The sequence below is a fragment of the Malus sylvestris genome, chromosome 15, assembly GCF_916048215.2.
Source record: "Malus sylvestris chromosome 15, drMalSylv7.2, whole genome shotgun sequence".
Lineage (NCBI taxonomy): Eukaryota > Viridiplantae > Streptophyta > Magnoliopsida > Rosales > Rosaceae > Malus > Malus sylvestris.
This window is the reverse complement of record NC_062274.1, coordinates 30,406,314-30,429,495: the sequence shown is the minus strand read 5'-3', so window position 1 is coordinate 30,429,495 and position 23,182 is coordinate 30,406,314. Positions and strand designations below refer to the sequence as shown.

Here is a 23,182-nt window from a genome sequence, read left to right as displayed (position 1 = left end):
CAAATTGATCAAGGAAAACATTCAACTTGATTCAGAATTGTTTACATGAAGAGATAACATAAACACACCCATCATGGGCTACACTTTGTTAAAAGTAACTTCCTTTTGCTAGATATTACGGTATGTTATGTTGCCAGGTTATCAATCTCGATCGTTCAACTAGTAAAGCATTGGCTGCGTTCAACGTCTGAATGTACAATTTTCTAATTGATCGTTTCACAACATAACATATCATGCCACAACAATAACAAAATGCCACTTTTCCTAGTATTCTCTACAAATATGTAGCTATCAATCAACAGTTGCTTCAGTTCGAGTGCCTGAGGAAAGATACAGCAAAAGGGGACTACAATCCCAAAACTTTCACACTGATAGCTGCAATGCAACAACAACGAGAGGCTGCAGGAGAAAGAGCAACGGCAGTCTACTGATCCAACACCAATTGCTGGTAGCGGTTGAGATCGGTGAGGTAGTTCGAACAAGTGTAATCTTCCAAGTCACATGCCTCTAGGACCAGTGATCTCACTGCTGTAGACTTCTTTCTCAACTGATCTGCAACGCCATCCTCGCCCTTCAGGATCTGCACTACCTGCACGCTCACAAATTATCAACATTCATCAAACTTGCACAACGGTTGAGCAAACAAATTAACTGGAAACAAGAAACTGATATCATACCCGATTCATGTATGGACGCTTTGTGGATTGGTGACTGATGCACATTGAAGCCGTTACCATGGCTCTTTTCATCTCAATCGGATCATATGCATCCTCCAGCCGAGGATCTGCTAGCTTCTTCATATTACTCGCATCTAGAAGCGGCTTTGCCTACGTATAACACGAGAGAAAAATTGACTATCGAACTTGCAATTTTATGATACATGGAGATGGGATTGGACTCACGATCTATCCTAATTCTAACCGCTTTTCCACTTCTGAATTCCGTAAAGGCAAAAGGGGCGTAAACACAGTAAGTTTTACATAACATTTGCTTACCCATATCACAAGGCTTTGCTGAGTTGAATCAACTGCACGCCGACCTGACAGGAGCTCCAGTAATAAAACCCCATATGCAAACACATCAGTCTTCTCGTCGACAATTCCATGCATGAAGTACTCTGGAGACAAGTACCTGAAACACTTGAAGGTTCGTAAGCCTGAAAACGTATGACAGATGAAAGTTAGCAATCATAACAAACGAACAATTGAAACTGCGAACTAACCCGAATGTGCCTTCAATAGGGAATACAACATGGTGAGTCCATTTTTCTGGGAGCCACTTTGCTAGTCCAAAATCAGATATCTGCAATTACAGTTAAATAGAACTCCGATTACGTTTAGAAAATCCATAGATGAGAAGTTAACCAGACCTGAAGAAGACAAAAAATACCTGAGCTTCATAATCTTCGGTTAGTAATATATTAGAGGCTTTGATGTCCCGGTGAATGATGCGCCTGTGGCATTCGTGATGGAGATATCGCAGACCTTGTGCTATCCCAATTGCTATCTTAAACCTGATCTTCCAATCCATACATTCTGACGTACCTGATACGCAGAATATCTTCTCATCAGCGAAACTAAAACACGATACTGGAGAAACAAACGGATTAAGAAAACAAGAACACAAATGCGGTACCAAAGAGTAGAGAAGCTAAGCTGCCATGTGGGGAAAATTGCAGGACAAGGTGCAAACCACCGTCGATGCCAAAGCCAAGTAGGCGAGCAGCATTCGGGTGCCTTATGTGTGCAATAATCCCAAGCTCTGCCAAGAAATCGCCAACTCGATCCTCGTTTTCTTTTTCGTTATCTTTCTTCATTAGCCTCTTTACTGCTACAACTGTTCCATTGTATAAGAACCCCTTGTAAACTTCTGCTTGCCCACCTTTGCCAATCAGGTTATCTGCCATGGATCAATAAGTGAAAAAATTAACCACTTCAATTATTCGCGCGGCGTAGATAAACTATAGAAAATCGATTTGGAATGCCAGAAGCTGAACCAAAAGTGCCAAAATCACTCCCCAAAGACTAAAGAAATCGTTTTTGCTGTCAAAACAGAAACATAAATTGGAAATATTTTGACAAAAATGGGTCCAACAATATAGTTAGTAGCAGTAAAAATCAGAATCGTGCCAAAGGTAAAGTCAATTGCAATGACAACCTACATAATTAATTAGCAGTAATACGAAGCCAAATGTTTCTTCCGTTTCTAATATACATAAGAATTCTGTATCTATTAAATTTATAAAATAAATGATACTTTTTTATTTGAAAAAAAAGTAACGCAAGCGCAAAGTTTAACCTTTCATTTTAGTATGTTCTAACACTTTCCGCATGGGGATTATCACTTTCCCCATCGCCCTTACTCAATAATAAAAAGAATGTTTTTAATAATATTTTTGATTTTATATTATAAAGAAGAGGTCGTTGAAAGCATAAACCTAATCCTAGTTAGCTGAATCTATGATACTAGAGTAGTGGTAAAGCAGCCAGGTCCCACAATTGATTTCCAAACAAAATTTAGTCGAAAAGTTGGACTAAAAACCGAGACGGACTTGTATGAATAACATAATGGAAAACAATGGCTCACCAGGTTTGAAATTGCCAGTAGCAGCAGCAAGCTCAGCGTAATCAAAGTTCCTCCATGACGGCTTCGTAACCGACATCTCATCAGCTCCTTCCTCCTCCTCCTCCTCCTCCTCGGTGCTCCAAATCCGAGCCAGTCTCCTCCTCAAGTTTCTCCTGGACAGTTCGTAGCTGGCAGCCAATATTGGAATGGTCGAAAACCGCCTCGCCGACTTCTTCTTCAAGGCATCGAACATTCCCTTGCCTCTCCTCTGCAACCCGTTGCTGCGCATTAGCGTCCGGTGCTGGCCCATCGTCTTTTCGGAACAAGATGACGAGGCGCAGCTGCTGCCGCTGTAGTCCGAGTCGGTGACAGGGATTTCCAACACGCCCCTCGGTGACGTGTCTTCCTCGCACGACTCCATCTTCCTCAGACCGCCTTGTGATTCTGATTCCATTTCTGGGTTTCCTTTAGTTTCTCCTACGGTCTCTGCCATTGCAATGCGCCACAAAATCGTTATGCAATGAACAAAACAAAACAAAACAAAAAACAAAAAAAAAACAGAGCAAAAGCAAAACAAAGACAAATTTCTGACCATCTTAAGATTCTATGTTTTATTTTCGGTTTTTCAGGAACCAAAATGACAACGAATGATTAGATTGGTTAGAATATCGCAATTTAGCGCAATTGTGTAGAACAGCGTGCTCGTCCTTTTGCAACCCAATTTTGAGCAACAAATCTCGTAATTTAAGTTAGATTAATTAGAACATCGCCCGAGTTAATAAATATATAGCAATGAAAGATTGAAAAATACAAAAACCCTTGAAGGGCTGCAACACAAGCCAAAAAAGGAAGAGGAGGAGGAGAAGCATATACAAAATTTTGTTCCTAAACTTTTCTTTTGCCTTTTCAGGTTGATACACCAAAACTTCCCATTCATTTTTCGCAGCCGATCAGTTTCCCTGCAACCGCCCACGCAGGGTCACAACAACCGACCGGCCGCCGCAAACACACAAAAAAAGGAAAAGTAAAAACAGAGGAGGGGCAGAGCATACCTTCCACCGCCATGGTTAGGCTTCGCAGGGTTTCCCAAATTACACAGTAGGAATTCCGGAATGGGACCCCACTAAACCAGAAGAAGAAAGAAGAGGCCCTCCTGAATACAAAAGGAGGAAAAGACTCAACTACATTGAGTTGTGGAGGGAGGGAGGGAGAGAGAGAGAGAGAGAGAGAGAAGGCAGGAGAATAAGAAGAAAAAATGCAGAGGGCAAATTTTTAGAGAAAGTAAAAATGGGATATCTTTAGGAGGTGGTTATTCTTGGAGGATCAATATAGGAAACCCAAATTCCCACCACAATTACCAACTTGGATGTCATTGGAATATATACATACATATACATACACACACACACACACACACACACACACACACACACGAATATATAATATGTTGCTATATTTATACACCTCTTCTGCGTTTTGGTTTTGGATATGTTGTACCCAAAACATGTTGATTATTTAAATGGTTTTATTTTATTTTATTGGGTGGTGATGTAATCGCAGCCGTTGCTTTCAGGGATCGTAAATTTTGCCGTGATGAGAGGGGGGGGGACTGGGGAGTTAACGAACCAAAGGGCAACTGCCAAAGGTTGTAATTTGTAATCTGTCTTATTTAGGAGCAAGTTAATTGAGTTTCCTGTTTTTGTTAATTCTTATCCATATCGTCTGTTCTGTTGGACAAAGAATAAGAGATACGGTCTTGAATATGTCAACTCAGACAGAAATTTACACACAACAGCGTGTATACTTGTCTACCTTTGTATCTCTTATCAGATAGATTGTATACGACACACACTGGTCAAAGAAAGGTATTTCGTAAAAACAAATATTAATGTCTATAGAAACGGAATGATTTCTTATTATTCAATCCAATGAATAATTACACAGAGTTTGTTATATATAGCTGTGGGCATTCTGACATATTACATTTATGCCCTTAACAAAACTAACAATTTACTGACAAACCAAACAAACTACAATTAGTATTTATCAACACTTCGATGACTCAATCTTGGCTTCTTTACACCCCCTCAAGCTGAACTTGGAAGCATCAAAAGGACCAAGAGACAGCTTGGATTGAAGATAGAGAAATCGCTGCCGGGACAGAGATTTGGTATGAATGTCGGCCAATTGATCTTGACTACAAACATATTGAAGCTTGATAAGATGAGCAAGAACAAGTTCACGGATGTAATGATAGTCAATTTCAATATGTTTAGTCCGGGCATGGAAAATAGGATTAGAAGCTAAAGAGATTGTAGAGATATTATCACACCAAAGATGAGGAATCTGAGGTAGTGAAAAACCGATATCTCTGAAAACTTTACAGATCCATGTGATTTCTGCCGATGTGTGAACTAAAGACCGGTACTCAGCTTCAGTAGATGAGCGTGCAACCGTTGACTGTTTCTTGGCACTCCAACTGATCAAATTAGAACCAAGAAAGACGCAGTAGCCACTGGTGGACCTTTTGTCAAAGGTACACCCTACCCAATCAACATCTGAATATGCTGTAAGATGAAGATTTCCTATCCATGGGTAATAGTACCTTTCAAAAACCTGAGAATTCTTTTAGCAGCTTGAAGATGAGAATCTCGTGGAGCATGCATGAATTGACATACTTGATTCACTGCAAAAGATATGTCTGGTCGTGTCCAGGTGAGATATTGCAATGGACCCACTAAGGATCGATACTCTGTGGGATTAGACAAAAGTAAACTTGTATGATCAAGTTTGGCCGTCCCTAAGGGAGTGGAACAGGGTTTGGCGCCATCCATGTTGGTCTTTTGAAGGAGATCAAGTAAATATTTTCCTTGATGTAAAAATATACCCTCAGAAGATCTGTGCACTTCAAGACCCAAAAAATAGTGTAAGGAGCCCATATCTTTAACTGGAAAGACAATGCTCAGTTTGTTGATAAAATGTTGACAAAGATTAGCATTGGGGCCAGTGACTAAGATATCGTCAACATATACAAAAATTATAACCAAGGTTGGAGCTTGTAAAACAAACAGAGAAGCATCTGAAGAGGACTGCTCAAAACCAAAGGAGCACAACACTTGAAATAATTTGTCAAACCAAGCCCTGGGAGCTTGTTTAAGACCATAGAGGGATTTTTTAAGCTTGCAAACATGATTGGGAAATGAGGGATCACTGAACCCAGGAGGCTATTGCATAAAAACATCTTCTTGTAAATCACCATGCAAGAAAGCATTACTAATATCTAACTGGTTTAAAAACCAATTAAACTGAGCAGCAAGAGACAATAGTATACGAATAGAAACAGGCTTGGCTACAGGGCTGAAAGTTTCCTTATAGTCAATGCCCTCTTGTTGGTGAAAACCTTTGGCAACAAGCCGAGCCTTGTATCGATCAATAGAACCATCAGGATGTTTCTTAATCCGGAAAACCCATTTACAACCAACAACATTGTGAAGAGGAGAAGAAGGGACAAGAACCCAAGTGCCTGTAGATTGCAAAGCATTAAACTCTTCTTGCATGGCAGTTCTCCAGTGAGCATGCTTAGAAGCCTGCAAATAAGTATTGGGGACGAACTCAATGGAAGAGGGAAGAGGATGGTTGGTTGCCGAGAATGCTTTGGGTTTGAAAATTCCTACTTTTGACCGTGTAGTCATAGGATGACTATTGTGCACAGTAGCAGAAACATGAGGAATCGGAGCAGCATGTGAGTCAACAGTAGGGGCATGTGAGTCAACAGTAATGGCATGTGAGTCAATAGTGGCAATAGGTGAATGATCAGTAGTAGCAGCATGTGTGTCAGTAGTGGCAGTAGGTGGATGAACAGGAGCAACATGTGAAGAATGATTGATAGCATGCGGAGTAGGAGCATTATGGGTGTGCAAGTCAGCAGAGGACACACACCATGATGAACTGATGAGACAGGTGCAGAAAGATGAAGGGATGTACTCTTAGGAATAGTAAACTGCAAATCCATGGAGGGAACAATTGGAGAGGCTGCATTTATTCGAGAATCACACTTGGACAATGGTTGAGAGTGCTGAAATGGAAATGTTGATTCATTAAAAACAACATGGCGAGATATATAGACCCGCTGCGTTAAAGGATCTAAGCATTGGTATCCCTTATGTTGAAGACTGTACCCCAAGAACACACAGTATTTACTTTTACTGTCCAGTTTGGAGGTTGTGTAAGGCTTAAGCCATGGAAAACAGCTGCAACCAAATACTTTGAGTCGACTGTAATCAGGTAAAATATGAAATAATAACTCCCATGGAGATTGCAATATGCCAGAAATTGGAAGTCGATTAATCAAGTATATAGCAGTGGAAAAGGCTTCTACCCAGAAAACATGAGGTACATTAGAAGCAACCAAAAGGGTACGAGCAGTCTCTACAAGATGACGATGTTTCCGTTCAGCACAACCATTCTGTTCAGGTGTGTGTGGACAACTAAATTGATGAATAATACCATGAGTGTTGAGAAAATTCTGTAGTGCAATACTAGTAAATTCACCCTCTGAATCAGAACGAAAAACTTTGATTTTATTACCAAGAAGATTTTCTACATAACTCTTAAACTCAACTATTACAGAATACACTTCAGACTTGGACTTTAATGGAAAGAACCAACTGTATTTACTATAGTCATCCACAAGTAACAGATAGTACCTATAACCACTTGCTAACATAACAGGAGCAGGGCCCCAAAGATCACAATGTAAAAGTTCTAAACGGGAAGAAGAAGTAGAACTAGTAGAACTGAAGGATTGCTTATGACTTTTTGCAAAAGCACAGTTGGAACAAAAAAAAGTCCACTGAAGGTCGTCCAGTAATAGAAATTTTATTCTTTGACAGAACACGCTTGAATATGGATGAAGAATGATGGCCAAGACGATTATGCCATACTGAAACCGGTGCTTTGAGACTGATTAAGGCAGTAGTTGGAGCAGCAGAGCATGGAGGTGATGGAGATGAACATTGCAGGGGATAAAAACCATCCTTAACCGATCCCCGCAAAAGCGTCTTCCCCGTAGAACGATCCTTTACAAAGGATCCATCAGAATGAAGTGTCAAAGAACAGTAATTATCTTTGAAAAATTGATATGCAGAAAGTAAATTGTGCTGCATTTGTGGTACATGAAGAACATTTTGCAGCTTAAAAGTAGCAGAGGGAGTGTGTAAAAAAGAGGAACCAATGTTGTTAATTTTCAAACCTTTACCATCAACAATGTAGACCTTGTCTTCACCACGATAAGGAGTAGGAGATGAAATGTTAGAAATGTCATTTGTAATGTGTGAAGTTGCACCCGAATCAATAAGCCAAGAAGGAGCAGGCTTTGAGGAAAAATGTGCACACATAACAGTAAGTTTGGTTGGAGGAACTTTACCAAAAATATCCGGATTCATGCGATCAAAACAGTCAATAGCTTCATGACTGTGTGATCCACAGATTTGACAAGTGAGAGCACTAGAGCCTTGAGAGTGGCCACCACGAAAAGTATTAGCACGAAAATTATTGCCACGGAAATTATTGCCTTTAAAGTTGCCACGATGTCCACGAGCAGTGCCTCTATAATTGCCACGATGATTTCCACGATAATTTCCACAAAAAGGTTGAGGTTGAACAGCAAGCGCTTGATGTGGTGGTTGTGTAGGCAAGAGAGAAGGCTGCGATTGAGCAGCAAATGCGTGGAAAGGCTTTGTGAGGCTAGATGAAATAGCTTTCTTCTTTCGAGACATTGAGAGTTCTTTGGTGAGTAATAAACCATGCAATTCATCCAGGGTAGTGGTGGACAGACGAAGAAGAAGTGAATCAGTAAAAGATTCAAACTCATCAGGTAAGCCAGCCAGTGTAGCTGCAATTAGATCACGATCGGTGACGGGAGCACCAGCTGCCATCAAGGCATCAGAAATTTCCTTGATCTGTTGAAGATAATCAAAAATTGACTGTGAACCTTTCTGAATAGACTGAAGACGAGATCGTAACTGATGAATGTGAGCATCAGAGACACCTCCAAAACGCTGCTCAAGTTTAAGCCATAGATCCCGAGACGATGAGACACCAACAGTGAAAGGAATCACTTCTTCAGACAAAGTAGAATTCAACCAGATGAGAAGATTCTGATCTTTCACATACCAAATTTCAAAGGCTGGATTAATAGAACGATTAGGAAGAAGAGGGGAGGGACAAACCTCAGTACCATCGATAATACTCAGAAGCTTATACCTGCGCAGAATTGGGGCAAATAATGCATGCCATGGAAGATAATTGGAGCGTTTGAGTTTGATTGGCACCATACTTCCAATGTTTTGTATGGTAAGAGAGGCATACGAATTCGAAGGTGTCGTAGAACTGGAGAAATTAGGGTTTGCAGCTTGCACCGACTCAATGGGAGAAGACGATTTTGACGGTGACGTCATTTCTGATGGCAGAGAGAAATACACCAATCAACAAGATCGAAGATGCAATCGAAGATGCGATCGAAGAAGATTAGAGAAGAATCACAGCAGAGATTGAGAAGAAAAGTCAGAAATTGGAAGCGAAGAGGATCGAGAGAGAGAAAACCGTGAGGTGAAAAAGGCTATGATACCATATAGAAACGGAATGATTTCTTATTATTCAATCCAATGAATAATTACACAGAGTTTGTTATATATAGTTGTGGGCATTCTGACATATTACATTTATGCCCTTAACAAAACTAACAATTTACAGACAAACCAAACAAACTACAATTAGTATTTATCAACACTTCGATGACTCAATCTTGGCTTCTTTAATGTCAACCATAGATCTCTCGCTCTCTCTCTCCCCCCTCTCAAAACTCAGAAATCATGGGAAGGCCTCCCCAACTTCTTTTCTTTACCCCAGAGAAGCCGGATTCCTCCACTTCGTCTTCTAATCTGAATTTCTCGACCGCAGGGAAGCCAGACTCCGCCCTCGCCCACCGTCTCTTGTTGCAACACCTTCACCAGTAAATTTATTTTTTCATGATGATGTTAGCATGACTACAGCTCCACTGATTTGTGTGGGCTGGAACTGTTTTTGTTGGGGTTGGGGGTTTGAATCACAGAATTGCAAGGACAATTGGAAGGGCTAGAGTTGCTCTAATGCTATTGCTGTAATACAAAAATAATAATGTGAACGAAAGTTCGACGAATTCCTTACAAGACATACGAGTAATATGAGTGTATTATTGTGTGGACACATGGTACAATCATTTTACATATTATAAAGTTTTATTAATATTATTTCTCTAAAAGTGGCAAATAAATATGAATCATGTGTTAAAATTACACAACTAGGTTAGGGAGATGTACGTAGTTGGCATTTCTTACATACATATGAATTTTTGTTTTAACTTACGAGCAGAAAGGAGTCTAGATCATGTGTTAAAATGAAATGAAATATGTGCGGTGCGCATGCAAGAAGAAAAGGTAATAGCATGAGGTAGTTCAATCATGTAATACTAGACAAAGAGGCATTTTATGCCATCACTATATTCCGACAAGAGAAAGGTTTGGATAAAAGGTTTTTAGAGATGCTCTCACGCTCAAGCCTCCTAATGAAGGTCGACACATAACATTGTCTATCAATTAATATTTACATGTGATATGTAACAAATCACGTATTGATGATGGAAACCAAAATCCAAACAGCAAAATAGCCACTTAATACTACGATCTAGTGATATTCTTCTTCACTTATAAGTAAAAGTCTTAACTTCGATTCTCGCCAAAAACAAATTTGAGCGAGGCTAAGCCCATTTCCTTTTCTCAGTAAAGATAATATTGATTGTTTGAAGAAAAAAAAACAGAAAAAAAAAGAGGCAAAAGTAGGTTCTTCATGACCCATCTGAAAGTGGTGCAGCCTATGTTCTAACAACATAATTACAAGAGAGTGATTGTTTTTTAATTAACGGAGAGCAAAACTCACAAAGAGATCTTCTATAAGATCTTATTACCAAACTCATCCAATCGTAATCGAGGCACTATTATATGAAAACTCTTGACTTCTCTGAAAGTATGATTACTTGTCTAGTAGGAAATACACTTTCAGAAATGAGTAGCAACTGCAGCATAAGAACAATTGTTAAAATTATCATAAATGTAAGAAAATCGAGCAAGTCTTTTTTGATTATTTAGATGATTTCGTAGTAGTAGTCAAGTCATGTAAAAAGTTTAGGACCGTACTTGAATTCAACATTTTAAACTCAAAACACTTTTCAAGTTTTAAGTATTAAAAACTTGTTTGGTTGGATTATTTTAAAAAATTAAACTCAAAACTAACCTTAAAATATAACATATTCTTTAAAAATATAACATGTTCTTCAAAACTAAGTCAAAACTAACTTAAAATATAACTTTAAAATCCCATCAGAAGATGGTCCCCAACTAAACTTATCTTTTTGTATTAGGTGCACATATCTTTCATGACATTTATTGGCCAATATCTCTTTCTACAAGTTCAGGTGACGATGAGAAAAAGAAAATGTGATAGATTATAGGTTCGATCTCATTTCATATGTCCAAGAAAAAAAATTGAGGGTGTAAATGTTTGGAACTAAGAAATTTATTTTTACATCGAAAAGATAAGGAACACCAAGTTACTAACACAAATAAAATTTAAAAAATCCATTAATTTCAACGTTATTTTTTAATCAACAAAAAAAGAAATCGAATTCAAGACCTTTAACCAAATATCTAGATAAATATTATGTATAATTTTTCCACTAACTAAAACTTCAAAGTTCAAACCCACTAAATATGTTTGTGAAATTTTATTTCAACTCATATAACCTCTTTCTACACCCAACTTATTTATTACACCCATATAGTTCTTAATTAAATTATCAATATCTCTTTAAACCCAATTTTACTACCTAAACTACCCTCACAAACCTAATATAATATGCAAATTTATCTTTACACCCAGTTTAAAAATAAAAATCCAAAATCAGTGTTCTACAACTTGTTTTCCACAACTCGTTGATTGAGAGTGTAATGTGCATACATATATGGAGTCGTGTTTGATGAATTGATCAAACAAGCAATCTGGAATCGGGAAGTAATGTGAGCAGACAAGATTAGATGAAGTAATTAACTCATATGCTACGGTGTTTTTGTGCTTATTTGAGATTAAAATGTTAAACAAATATGCTTATTTCTCTTACAATAGAAATCAAGTTGGTTTTAATCCTTGAGTGCTTTATCTGAATTGCATTCCCATTGTTTTTATGGAAAACTAATGAAAAGGGCTTGAAAACTTTGAGTTTTAATGATAAGGACAAAATAAAGGGTAAAGTGAATAGTACCAAGATTGACTTTTTAGTGTAAAAATGTGGTTTTTCGTTAAAGTGAACAGTACCGGGTGCTTTTCGTTAAAGTTCCCTTGTTTTTATCCCATTGCCGCTTCATAAACAAATGCAGTAGCGTTTTTCAAATGCTTTAATCTCAAGTTTTTACCTCGGTTTTAAGATTAGGTGTATTGGGTGGTGGAATTGTAATCTGTAAATCCATATTCTTAGGCATCACTTGGGTTTTAGCCACAGTAATTCAAATCTGCATGAATTATAGGACTCAAAATCATTTTATACATACACATACACTAGTAATAATAATTAACTTAGGCCCTCAGTTGTCATTGGAACCGGAGGTGGGTATATTGATTAGTGGGTTTATTGATAAATTTTAGTTTGATTTCTGATTTCATCTTGTATTTGAATGTAATTATACAATAGGGTAAAACTGACCATTCACATTTTAAATTTAAGTTGGGTGTAGAGTGAGGTTACATGGGTTCAAATAAAATTTCCCAATATGTTTTTGTGAAAGCTGCTGATGTATAACTATATAAATACAAAGAAATAAGCATATTTTCGTGTATTTGAAATATTCGAGAAATGTGAATGTTTTTCAGTAAAATGCCTTCTTTGAAAACAAGCTGCTCTACAAATGGGGGGACTTAAAGCTCTAGGTCCTGATGGCTTTCAAGGTATTTTTATCATTCATATTGGGATATTATTGCGAATGATGTGAATCAGTTCATTTGGGATATTATGGAGAAGTCAAAGCATCCAGCTCGGATTAATGCTACTCAAGTTGTCTTAATTCTGAAAGTGCCGAAACTTGATTCTGTTTCACAATTTAGACCTATTAGTTTATGCAATTATTCTTACTAGGTGCTTTCCAAGGTCTTGGCGAATCGACTGAAAGTGATCTTGCCGACTTTGATATCACCTAGACAAAATGCGTTTCTTGCGGGTCGTCAAATATAGTCTAATATAGGCATTGCTCATGAATTGTTCCATTTTCTCAAGCTTCGAAATTCACGACACAAGTTTGAGCTCAGGATCAAGTTAGATATGAGTAAGGCGTATGATCGGGTGGAATATGATTTTTTATTGGCTATGATGGAGAAGATGGGCTTCAATTCTTGTTGGCGAAGTATGATTATGCGATGTCTATCGTCAATAAGGTTTGCCATTCTCATTAAAGGACATCCAGGATCAAAATTTGCTCATTCAAAAGGACTACGTCAAGGTGATCCATTATCACCCTATTTATTTCTCTTGGTCATTGAAGTGTTTTCTCTTATGCTTCAATAGGCCAGTGAACGGCAATGGTTACAAGGTGTTCAAATGAATGGGGCTAGTCCGGTTATTTCCCACATGTTCTTTGCTGATAACACCCTTAGTTTCCTCTCGGCCACGCAGGAAAATTGTCGGTGTCTCACTTAATTAATTGATCACTATTGTTTGACATCTGGACAACAGGTAAACAAACAGAAATCAAGTGTGTTCGTTGGTAGAAATGTTCTGGATGGCTTATCAAGGGAACTAACTGACATTTTTGGCGTGGTAAAAGTCGGAGATTATGGGTCATATTTGGGGGTACTAGCTATTTGGGGTAGGTCAAAGAAATGTGGTTTGGCCTATGTTAAAGGGAAAATATTGGGGAAATTGCAAGGGTGGAAACAATCAATGCTTTCATAAGCAAAACGGTAAGTCTTCATCAAGGCGATGGCGCAAGCAATCCTGCCCACCCGATGAACCTTTTTAAATTCCCAAAGAGTTTGTGTCATGAACTGGATGCAATGATTTCACAATTTTGGTGGGGTCAACGGGGTGGAGAGAATCACATTCATTGGGTATCTCAAGCACGGTTATGCCGATCTAAAGCTGAAGGTGGACTTGGTTTTAGAAATTTTGAAATCTTTAATGACGCTCTTTTGGCAAAGCAATGTTGGAGATTGATACAGGAGCCGCATACATTGTAGGCGCAAGTTCTTAAAACTTGTTATTTTTCTAATTGCTTTCCTTGAATCTAAGAGGGGAGGGCATGCTTCCTGGGCCTAGTCTAGTTTACTAGTGGGACGAGATATCTTACTTAGGGGCTCTCATTGGCAGATTATGAATGGTCGTGAGGTTTGGGTGTGGAAGGATAGATGGTTACCATATGTCCCCTTGGGTCAACCGGAACCGCAATGTATGGTGCCAGTCACTAGAAATTTGAGGGCTAGCTCGTTGATTTCTCAGGCTATTGGGCAATGGAATATTGATTTTTTGAAAGATTTTGTGTTGCAACGTGATTATGATGCGATCTTGGATACTACCATTGGTGACCCGTTGAGTCCGGATCGTTTAGTGTGGCCTTTCGCGAAAAATGGTGTTTGTTCGAGTTATCATTGGGCTATTACCAGACAGGGACAATTCAGACATATGAGTTCATCCACTTCGGTCATCATTCCTAGCTCTTTTTGGAAATGGATGTGGAGAATGGAGGCTTTGCCAAAAATCAAGTGTTTTTATGTAGAAAACCCTTAATGGGGCTATTGCTACTATGGCTAATTTATTTCTTAAAAGATCTTCTCCATCTCCTTTGTGTCCTATTTGTAATGCGCATGACAAATCTATTGAGCCTCTTTTGTTGCTCTGTCCTTGGGTGGAGGTGGTGTGGTTTGGAGGAGCTTTGGGTGTCCGGATACAAAAGCATAAAATCACTTCATGGCTAGCTTAGCTACTTAACTATCTAGAGGCGGTTCCTAGATTGACTTCAGATAAGAGAAGGGTCTATCTTATATAGCTTTTACATGTTGGTATATTTGGAAAACAAGGTGCAATTTTATTTTCAACCAACAATCAATTAATCCTAGGTATGTTATTCAATCAATTTCCACTACAATTGAGGCTTTCTTGGCTGCTAAACAGTCAGTGGGTAGTTGTCCAGTTTCTACTTCTTCAGCACCGGTGCATTTTGTTCCTTGGTCTCCTCCACCTTCGGGGGTAATGAAGATAAATGTGGATGCTAGTTGGGATACCAATTTGGGTCATGGATTTGCTGGCGTAGTTGCACAAAATCATGAGGGGTAGTTTGTAGGTGCAAGTTGGTACCCCATGGAGGCTACAAGTGTGATGATGGCTAAAGCATTAGCAATCAAGCATGACTGAGTTGGGTCAACATTTGGGTTGGCGTAATGTGATAATTGAATATGATTCCTCTGAGGCAATTTCATGTTTGCGGGATTCACTTTCGAATGGTAGGTGGGATGCTTTCCCTATTCTTTAACAGTGTGCTAGATTAGGAAAGTCTTTCCATGACTGTTGCTGGTCTTGGACTTCAAGATCAGCAAACAATGTCGCGCACCTCTTGGCGTCGCGACGGAGTCCAGAAATGTGCAATATGGTTTGGCTGGACAAACCTCTATTTTCCCTAGTTCATGTTCTATGTAATGATGGACTGTCTTGTCCACACTAGGTCTGTATGTTGGTGGTGTTAGGAGTGACGTTTTCGCACCAGGTGCGGCATCAGGATCCTTGTAGCTCCTTCCACTACCTGTGTCTGCACTATCCTTGGTTGTTTGCCTCTTTGTAGGCTCTCATGTTTTTCTTCGGCATCTTTGCCTAGTTTAATCTATTTCGGTGTTTCAAAAAAAAAAAAAAAGATAAGTTTTTCTTCTTTGAAAAAGTGGACATATGCGGTTGACTCCCAAATCAATCCATTATCTTGCTATTAACGTCGAAAACAAAATATTGATAATTTACTTGACAAATGGTGACATGCATAATTGTGATATTTAATCAGTTGAGTAATGTTACAGAGATTAAATTTTGTAAACTAAATGACATAAAAATTGATGATTAGATTATTACTTAAGCCTTGATAAATGAGTTTATTCTTATTGGTGATAAATAATTTAGTTTGCAAAGTTTGTCTACAAGTTTAGTCTCCCTAGTATTACCCAACTGCTGATTGGGTTAATATTTAACCAACTATCATCTATTTTTGTCTACAAATTTTGCCCAAATAACATGAAAATTGATGATTAAGTTATTACTTAACCAGCTATCATCTTTTTCTTTTATTTTTTACCATTTGTGTACTACTTATTAAAACAAAACTTAACAACATAATAGACCTAAATTAAGTAAGTTGGTTAGGACAGTGTGACCGTACTTTCGTGATATGACTATGCACGATATATTGCAATTAAAGTTAGGGTGATGCTATTTACATACTCATTTTTACCTCTCACACACTCCTTGTTAATTTTGTCATTTGATTTTTTTTTTCAATTCATTCAATCCGATAGCTAAAAATTGAAAAAAATGTGTAAGAGGTAAAAATGCTTGCGGATAGCACCACCCTTAAAGTTAATTGATAAGTCAAATGATGTTGTCACCATCATAAGCAATAAGCACAAACATTATAGTTAAGTGGGTGAACTAAACCCGTTAATATGACTTAGTTGGGAAACGGTTTTATATTAGACATGACATACATCATGGCCATAACCCAAGACTCACCAACCTCACCAATTAAGTGGGAAATGTCACTTCAGTTAGACAAGTGCGTTTAACTGAATTCCTTTCATGTCTTCAAGCTACTTGGTAGATCCGTTACAAGATATCAACATAAATAATGTAATCCAACAACCAGATTTATACATGATTCCTATTTTAAAGGGTTTAAGAAACACAAGAGAGTGAGTGAAACAGATTTATATGATTTCTCACCTCAACTTTCACTTGCTATCTAATTTCTGACCGGTTTGGTGCTCTAAAATTCAGAGTGGGACACCAACCCAGATATAACAAATAAAATATGAGAGAGAGAGAGGGAGGGAGGGAGAGAGGGGTTTAGGGATGAGACCAATGTACGTGGGTTAGTTAAGGGATGCTTAGCATGGCTTTCTATTAGTTTTAGGTCTTTCATAGTGTGAGTGAGTTTGACTCAAATAAAGAATCTGACTAGACCCGGCAATTTCTTACATGACACGGTGACACGACACGAAAATAACGGGTTTTGGATCAACACGATAAATAATCGGGTCCTTATCAGGGACCCGTGAAGAACCTATTAATAACAGGTTCTTAACGAGTATACACGCGGGTAACACGTGGATAACCCGTTTCGACCCGTTAAGAAAAATAAATTATAATTTTAAAGTTTAATTACTAAAAAAATTATTATAAAATACAATAGTCATATTGTATATATTGGTATATTCTATATTAAATATATATTTTTGTATAATTATTCTATATAAGTTTAAAAAATTAAGTTTTATTCATTTATTTATTTTTATTATGAGAGTTTCTTATTATCATTAATAGGATAAATTTTACTTAACATGTTGCTGTACAAAATTAAAATCAACTAGTATAGTATTAGTATAGGCACTAAGACATCCCTACTAGTATGAAAAATGTGAAGGAATATATAAACACTCGTGATTCATCATTCCTCCACGAGTAGACAATGGTTACACTTACATTATCGTTTAGATTTTTAAAACCCTCCAAACCGTCATGAATAGTGTTTTTTATTTGAGTGTAAAAGTAATAAAATTAATAATAATTATTGTAGAAGTGTGAGAAATGTAAAAAAAAAAAAATATATATATATACACACACACACACACACACACACACACAATCACTCGTAGTGATAAACTTTACAACTTTCGTGAAGGGGTTAACTTCGAAATCCAACACTATAATCCATAAACCTTAAATTTGTACTTAACTGTCCATTGTCGTTTAGGCTTTATTCTTTATATTGAATTTCATTTTTAGGATTTTCTTTTTTTGAAAACATGGTCTATTGGGGGATGTAGGAAGATGAACGGTTCAGATCTTTGATATCACGTCCCAATATTTACGGTTAATTGAAATATGAGTTGATGTTATATAGTTTGTAGAGACTTTATAAACACCACTAACGGTAAAACTCTGAACATAATATCAACAATCTGAACCGTTGATCTTCCTATATCCTCTAATAGATCATGTTTTCAAAAAAGAAAATCTGAAAAAACAAAATTGGTGAGAAAAATGAAGCATAAATGTAAACAATAATCGACGGTTAAATTTTGATCTATGATTTATATGATTATAGTGGCACATTTCAAAGTTAAGCCCTTCATGAAAGCTGTAAAGTTTGTCATTACGAGCTTTTATATATTTTTTCTATATTTTTCACACTTCTACATTAATTAAAAAACTATTAAAAACTTTACTTACACAATAGCCATAGGATAAATGAGAAGAGAGTGCTAATGTAGAAAGCCTCACTAAAAATATCATCAGTATAACTCTTGAAGACAATATATCAAGCCAAAGTTCCAATACCGTTTCCTATGGTGATTGATGAAAATTGAAGGGTTTGATTGTAAGAAAATGTGCAAGGTTCCAAACCTTGAAACATAACTCCCTTAATTTTGCAAATCTTTTGAACATTTGATATTTTGTAATGTTCTAATGTTTTTTTTTTTATATTTTTATTATGCTCTTATTTTGGGTATGTAAATATGTAATACTTGAAGGACAAAGTGTTTTTATGTTTTGAATGTGATAATATGGTATGTATATACTTATTTAGAATTATGTTTTTCATTTGATTATTTATTGGTTTAAAATGTATTTTCCTTAATGGGTAATGGGTCGGGTTATATTACTTGTTAATATTATCGGGTCGATTTCAGGTCAGGTCATTTTACTCGTTTATTTTAATAGGTGTTACACGACATGACCCGTTAAGATATCGGGTATGACACGAAAACGACACGAACACGGGAAACACAACACGAATGCCAGGTCTAAATTAGACGCATTGAGTTTATTCTTTTATACTTTTAGGCTTTCACAACAGTGTAAGTGAGTTTGACTCATATATACAAGAATTAGACGCATTGAGTTTGATAGATATAAATTTAATTAATATAAATTGTTACAGTGGCGTTAGTTTAATAGATATAAATTTTATCTATTAATTTTGGGATTTATCTAATTTCTACTCTACTATTTGGTTATTCTATTCTCTTCCTAAAAATGTGTCATCTATTGTATAATACAAAATCAAATTCATGAGTTTAATGTATGAAATTGGTACCAAGGGAATATCCTGCAATTAAAAATCCATATATTTGCTTGTCTTTGTGCAACCTTGCCTTACACGAGATGGACTCCTTCGGGCTTCATGAAATGACAGCTCCTCCTGAGCTCATCATCTTGTGGCACCGAGAAGAAATCAACTTATACAAATATCGTTATGATGAAGTTGATGCAAATCTGGATTCAGTGTCTAGTCAGTTTCACCAGTCAAACACTTGAAGAATGAAATAGACGTGAATCCAAAAGGGGTCAGTTTAAAGATTTGAAACTTGGAAAACTTGACCAAAACACATAACAAAATCACATAGACAATACAACCCAAATATGCAACGATTTAAGTGTTAAGTGCATGAATGTAATTTTGTGGCTAGGGTTTCAAGTAAGAACACAAAAGGCAGCTACAAGCTTGAAAACACTCTTGACATAAAGTATGAATCTCCTAGCCACAAACTTAAAACAAAATCACAAAGACAATGTTACCCTAATATACAATGCTTTGGGTGATTAGTGCATGAATGTGATTTTGTGGGAAAGGATTTCTAATAAGGAACACCAAGAGGCAGGTCAAAGCTTTAAGAACACTCCTATGAAACATGTAAAATCCCTAACCAAAGAGGATGACAACCCTAGCTGAGTTTATATAGACAAATTTGATTTTTTGCACATCCAACAAGGACAAAAACCACTTGTCAACCCATCAGACAATGTGAGCAGATTAAGGGCCAGAAACAGACCACTAGCAAAAAGGTATTAGTCAGCCCATGTGGGTTGTCTTAATTAATTTGTGTGCCTAGACAGCTAGAAGTCAGCACACAAAACTAACGAGACAATCAAACTAGACAGAATGCAACGCAAATATAGATATGAAATGCCCATGCATGAACAAACCTTTTAAGGTGAAATGTGTCACATCTTAAACATTTACTCTAGCAGCAACAACCCATAATCAGAGTATAACCTAAAACTATATTGAGCATGTGTGTGGTTCAATTACAATATTTGACAAGGAAAGCCAAACCTACAAGTTTTGACTTCACAATGTATTTTTATTTTTATACCCCACCACTTAACATATTCGAATTATGAGGTTATTTCTATGTTGTATCTCCTCCCTTTCAAAATTGAAGATTTAGATTTGAGAATCCATCATAACGGAAGATAAAAAAAATTGAGAATCCATGACTTTGTAGCAAGAAGTGATCTAGAAAAGCATAGTATAATTGGTTCTCCATTAACTTCATAACATAATTATACGCATGTCGATGTCTTTGAGATCACCCAAACAATGAAAAATATGAAGTATTATCCTTCTAGGGTTTTCCACCTAATGGTTTGATATATTTGCTTGTACTTTAGATTTTGGGGTGAGTTACAACGAACATGTAATGGGAGATTTTGAAGAAATTCTTGAAAATCCAAATTAAGCTTATTTGCATTGGAATTTCGTTCTCATAAATGTTGGTGGAATTATCAAGGAGAGAGAAGGCTGCAAATATCATTCGTGAACATGATCTTGATCATAGTCGAAGTCAGCAATCTGTGTGGATTGAGGCATTGTTAAACAACAAATTCACAAAATAAAAAGCTAACGAATTTACTACAAAATACTTACATATTAACCATAAGTTTTTTGATATAATATATTATGTTACATCTCACATCTTCCAGGAGAGTGGATCATGTAAGCCTTATATGTATATTCCCATCTCTACCTAGCAAGATGCCTTTGGGGAGCTCACTGGCTTCGGGTTCCATCGGAACTCCGAAGTTAAGCGAGTTCACACAAGAGTAATTCTATGATGGGTGACCTACTAGGAAGTTCTCGTGTAAGTTCCTAGAAACAAAACTGTGAATGCGTGGTCGGGACCCAAAACGGACAATATCTTGCTGCGGTGGAGTCGAGTTTGAGATATGGTGAGGGCCAGGGCCGGGTTGTGACAATTTGGTATCAGAGCCAATCCCTGGCCCGAAGTGTGCCAACCAAGACGTCGGGCCCCTAAAAGGGGTGGATTGTTACATCCCACATAGCCAAGGGGAGTGGATCCTATAAGCCTTATATGTATATTCTCATCTCTACCTAACACGAGGCCTTTTGGGAGCTCACTGGCTTCGGGTTCCATCGGAACTCCGAAATTAAGCGAGTTCGCGCGAGAACAATCCTATGATAGGTGACCCACTGGGAAGTTCTCGTGTGAGTTCCCAGAAACAAAACCGTAAGGGCGTGGTCGGGGCCCAAAGTGGACAATATCGTGCTACGACGGAGTCGAGCACGAGATGTGGTGGGGGCCCGGGCTGGGATGTGACATATTACCATATTCCTCGATGCGTTTTCATGTTGTGAAAGCATTGCATGACAACTTCATTACTAATACTATCAAATGTCTCTCTATATAAAAATAATCATGTTATCATTTATCCATTGATCTCCCACCCGATATCTCAATCGATTCTTCAGAAATTTCATGGCCGAAAATGAAGGAAATATTTGTGAAAACTAGTTCATTTGAGCAACATCTATGCATGCAATTAACAATTAAAAGGTGCAATCATGCTTGTATGCACTCAAAAACTTTACCCATGAAATTCAAGGCCTAGTGAGTGTGGTGAACCAAGACTCAACTCAAGAACAAAGTGAGTTGAGAAATATTATACCTTTGTTGATTCCTCTTTGCATAAGCAAAGACTAATCACCCAAGAGATAGGGCCTTCATTCCTTACTTCTTAGCTCCATGGATTTCTTGGAGGAGGATGGATGAATTGATTCTCCAAGTTCCCAAAATAGAGAACCTCTAAGTCTCCACACCAAGGAGAGCATTAATGAATAGATGAGTGACCTAGAGGAAGTAAGATTGCTGCCTAATTTCCTCTAGGGTGGCCAGCCTCTTAGAGAGAAAATAGAGCCTTGTGTTCTCATCTTTTCTCCAAAAGAAACCCTAAGGATGAAATGGCTATAAAGTTATCTTTATACCACCTCACAATGGAGTGGCAAACTTGCAATTAAGGCAAGTTCACTACCCTTCTCTATATGGCCGGCCTTAAGGGTTTGTTGGGCTTTCAAGCCCTTTGTGTTTTTAAGTTGTCATACAACTTGAGTTATTAGGCTTGACATTCAAATCCCATTGGGCCTTGTGGCCCAAAACTAACCCGAGGTCTATAACGAACTTATTCGTTTGATTAATTAACATATTAATCCTAGCCATAAATAATTAAACCATATAATTATCCTTATTCATCTCCATTGTTTATTCAATCTCTACCTTACACGGTGTATGATCCATTAGGTTCCTTTTAGCGAGACAGTGGGCGATTAGAACTCTTCAAATCGATTGTGAATTGAAACATACTTTCAATTCTCCCTTTAGTGATTACTCATCTTTAGGGCTTCCACAAACCATGAGTGACACCTAGCAGTATGTAATGGCTACCCAAGCTAATCAGAAGAGGTGGAGAACCTATTCAGTTTAGGATTACAATGCAATACGGTCCTTCTCTAATACAATACTCTTGACCACATTGTTTGGTTTGATAGTTTATTCATGTCTATTATCCAATGTGATTCTCTTACTTATATGATTACCTTGAATATGATTTGGAATGACTTCCTAAATCTCATTCATACTCTAGCCAGAGATTCTTAATCATATCATAGAGTATTCTCCCTCAAATGGTTTGAAGGTTAGAGATTCCTTGTTGCGCATTCACTTCCCTTCATGGCTAAGTGGCTTAATCCCAACTATGTCGTGGACACCCTCTGATGGAGTGACTTTGACATAATCAAAGATCAAAGACCTAACCACTAGACAACTATGATGCCTTAGGTCAAATGACTACTTTGCATTATCCCAACCATGAGTTCTCATGTGACATGAATATGAGAACTCCTTGTTAATAGTGTTCAGTGAACTCATTCTCCATTAAGCACCTACATGCTTGTCTTGGAGTCAGTCACACCAATGACTCGAGACTAGTCACTTAGCACGTACTGATCTTAACAGACCGTCAATGCCCAATTGGCAATCCTATGATCAGGAATGTTTAGGATATGTATACGAAAGAGAATGGTCTCATGAATCTAACTTCTTTAGATCACATTCCCCCAATTACATATTTCTTGAACTTATCGTTTAAGCATATAACATTTATATGAGACGGCTTAAAACAATAATCTTTGCCCTTTATATTAAA

At 37.5% G+C, this 23,182-nt stretch overlaps 1 protein-coding gene across 1 annotated transcript; it reads right to left on the bottom strand.

Moving 5' to 3' along the window:
• Positions 1 to 4: 4 nt before the first annotated feature.
• Positions 5 to 3,945, bottom strand: LOC126604462 (receptor-like cytosolic serine/threonine-protein kinase RBK1). The gene is made up of 8 exons (XM_050271715.1): positions 3,618 to 3,945; positions 2,587 to 3,051; positions 1,636 to 1,899; positions 1,390 to 1,544; positions 1,223 to 1,302; positions 996 to 1,131; positions 678 to 827; positions 5 to 589 (listed from the first exon to the last, which is right to left on the bottom strand). Exons 1-8 carry the CDS (start codon positions 3,628 to 3,630, stop codon positions 425 to 427), a joined length of 1,428 nt encoding a protein of 475 aa, XP_050127672.1. The 5' UTR covers positions 3,631 to 3,945; the 3' UTR covers positions 5 to 424.
• Between the last annotated feature and the right edge of the window lie 19,237 nt (positions 3,946 to 23,182).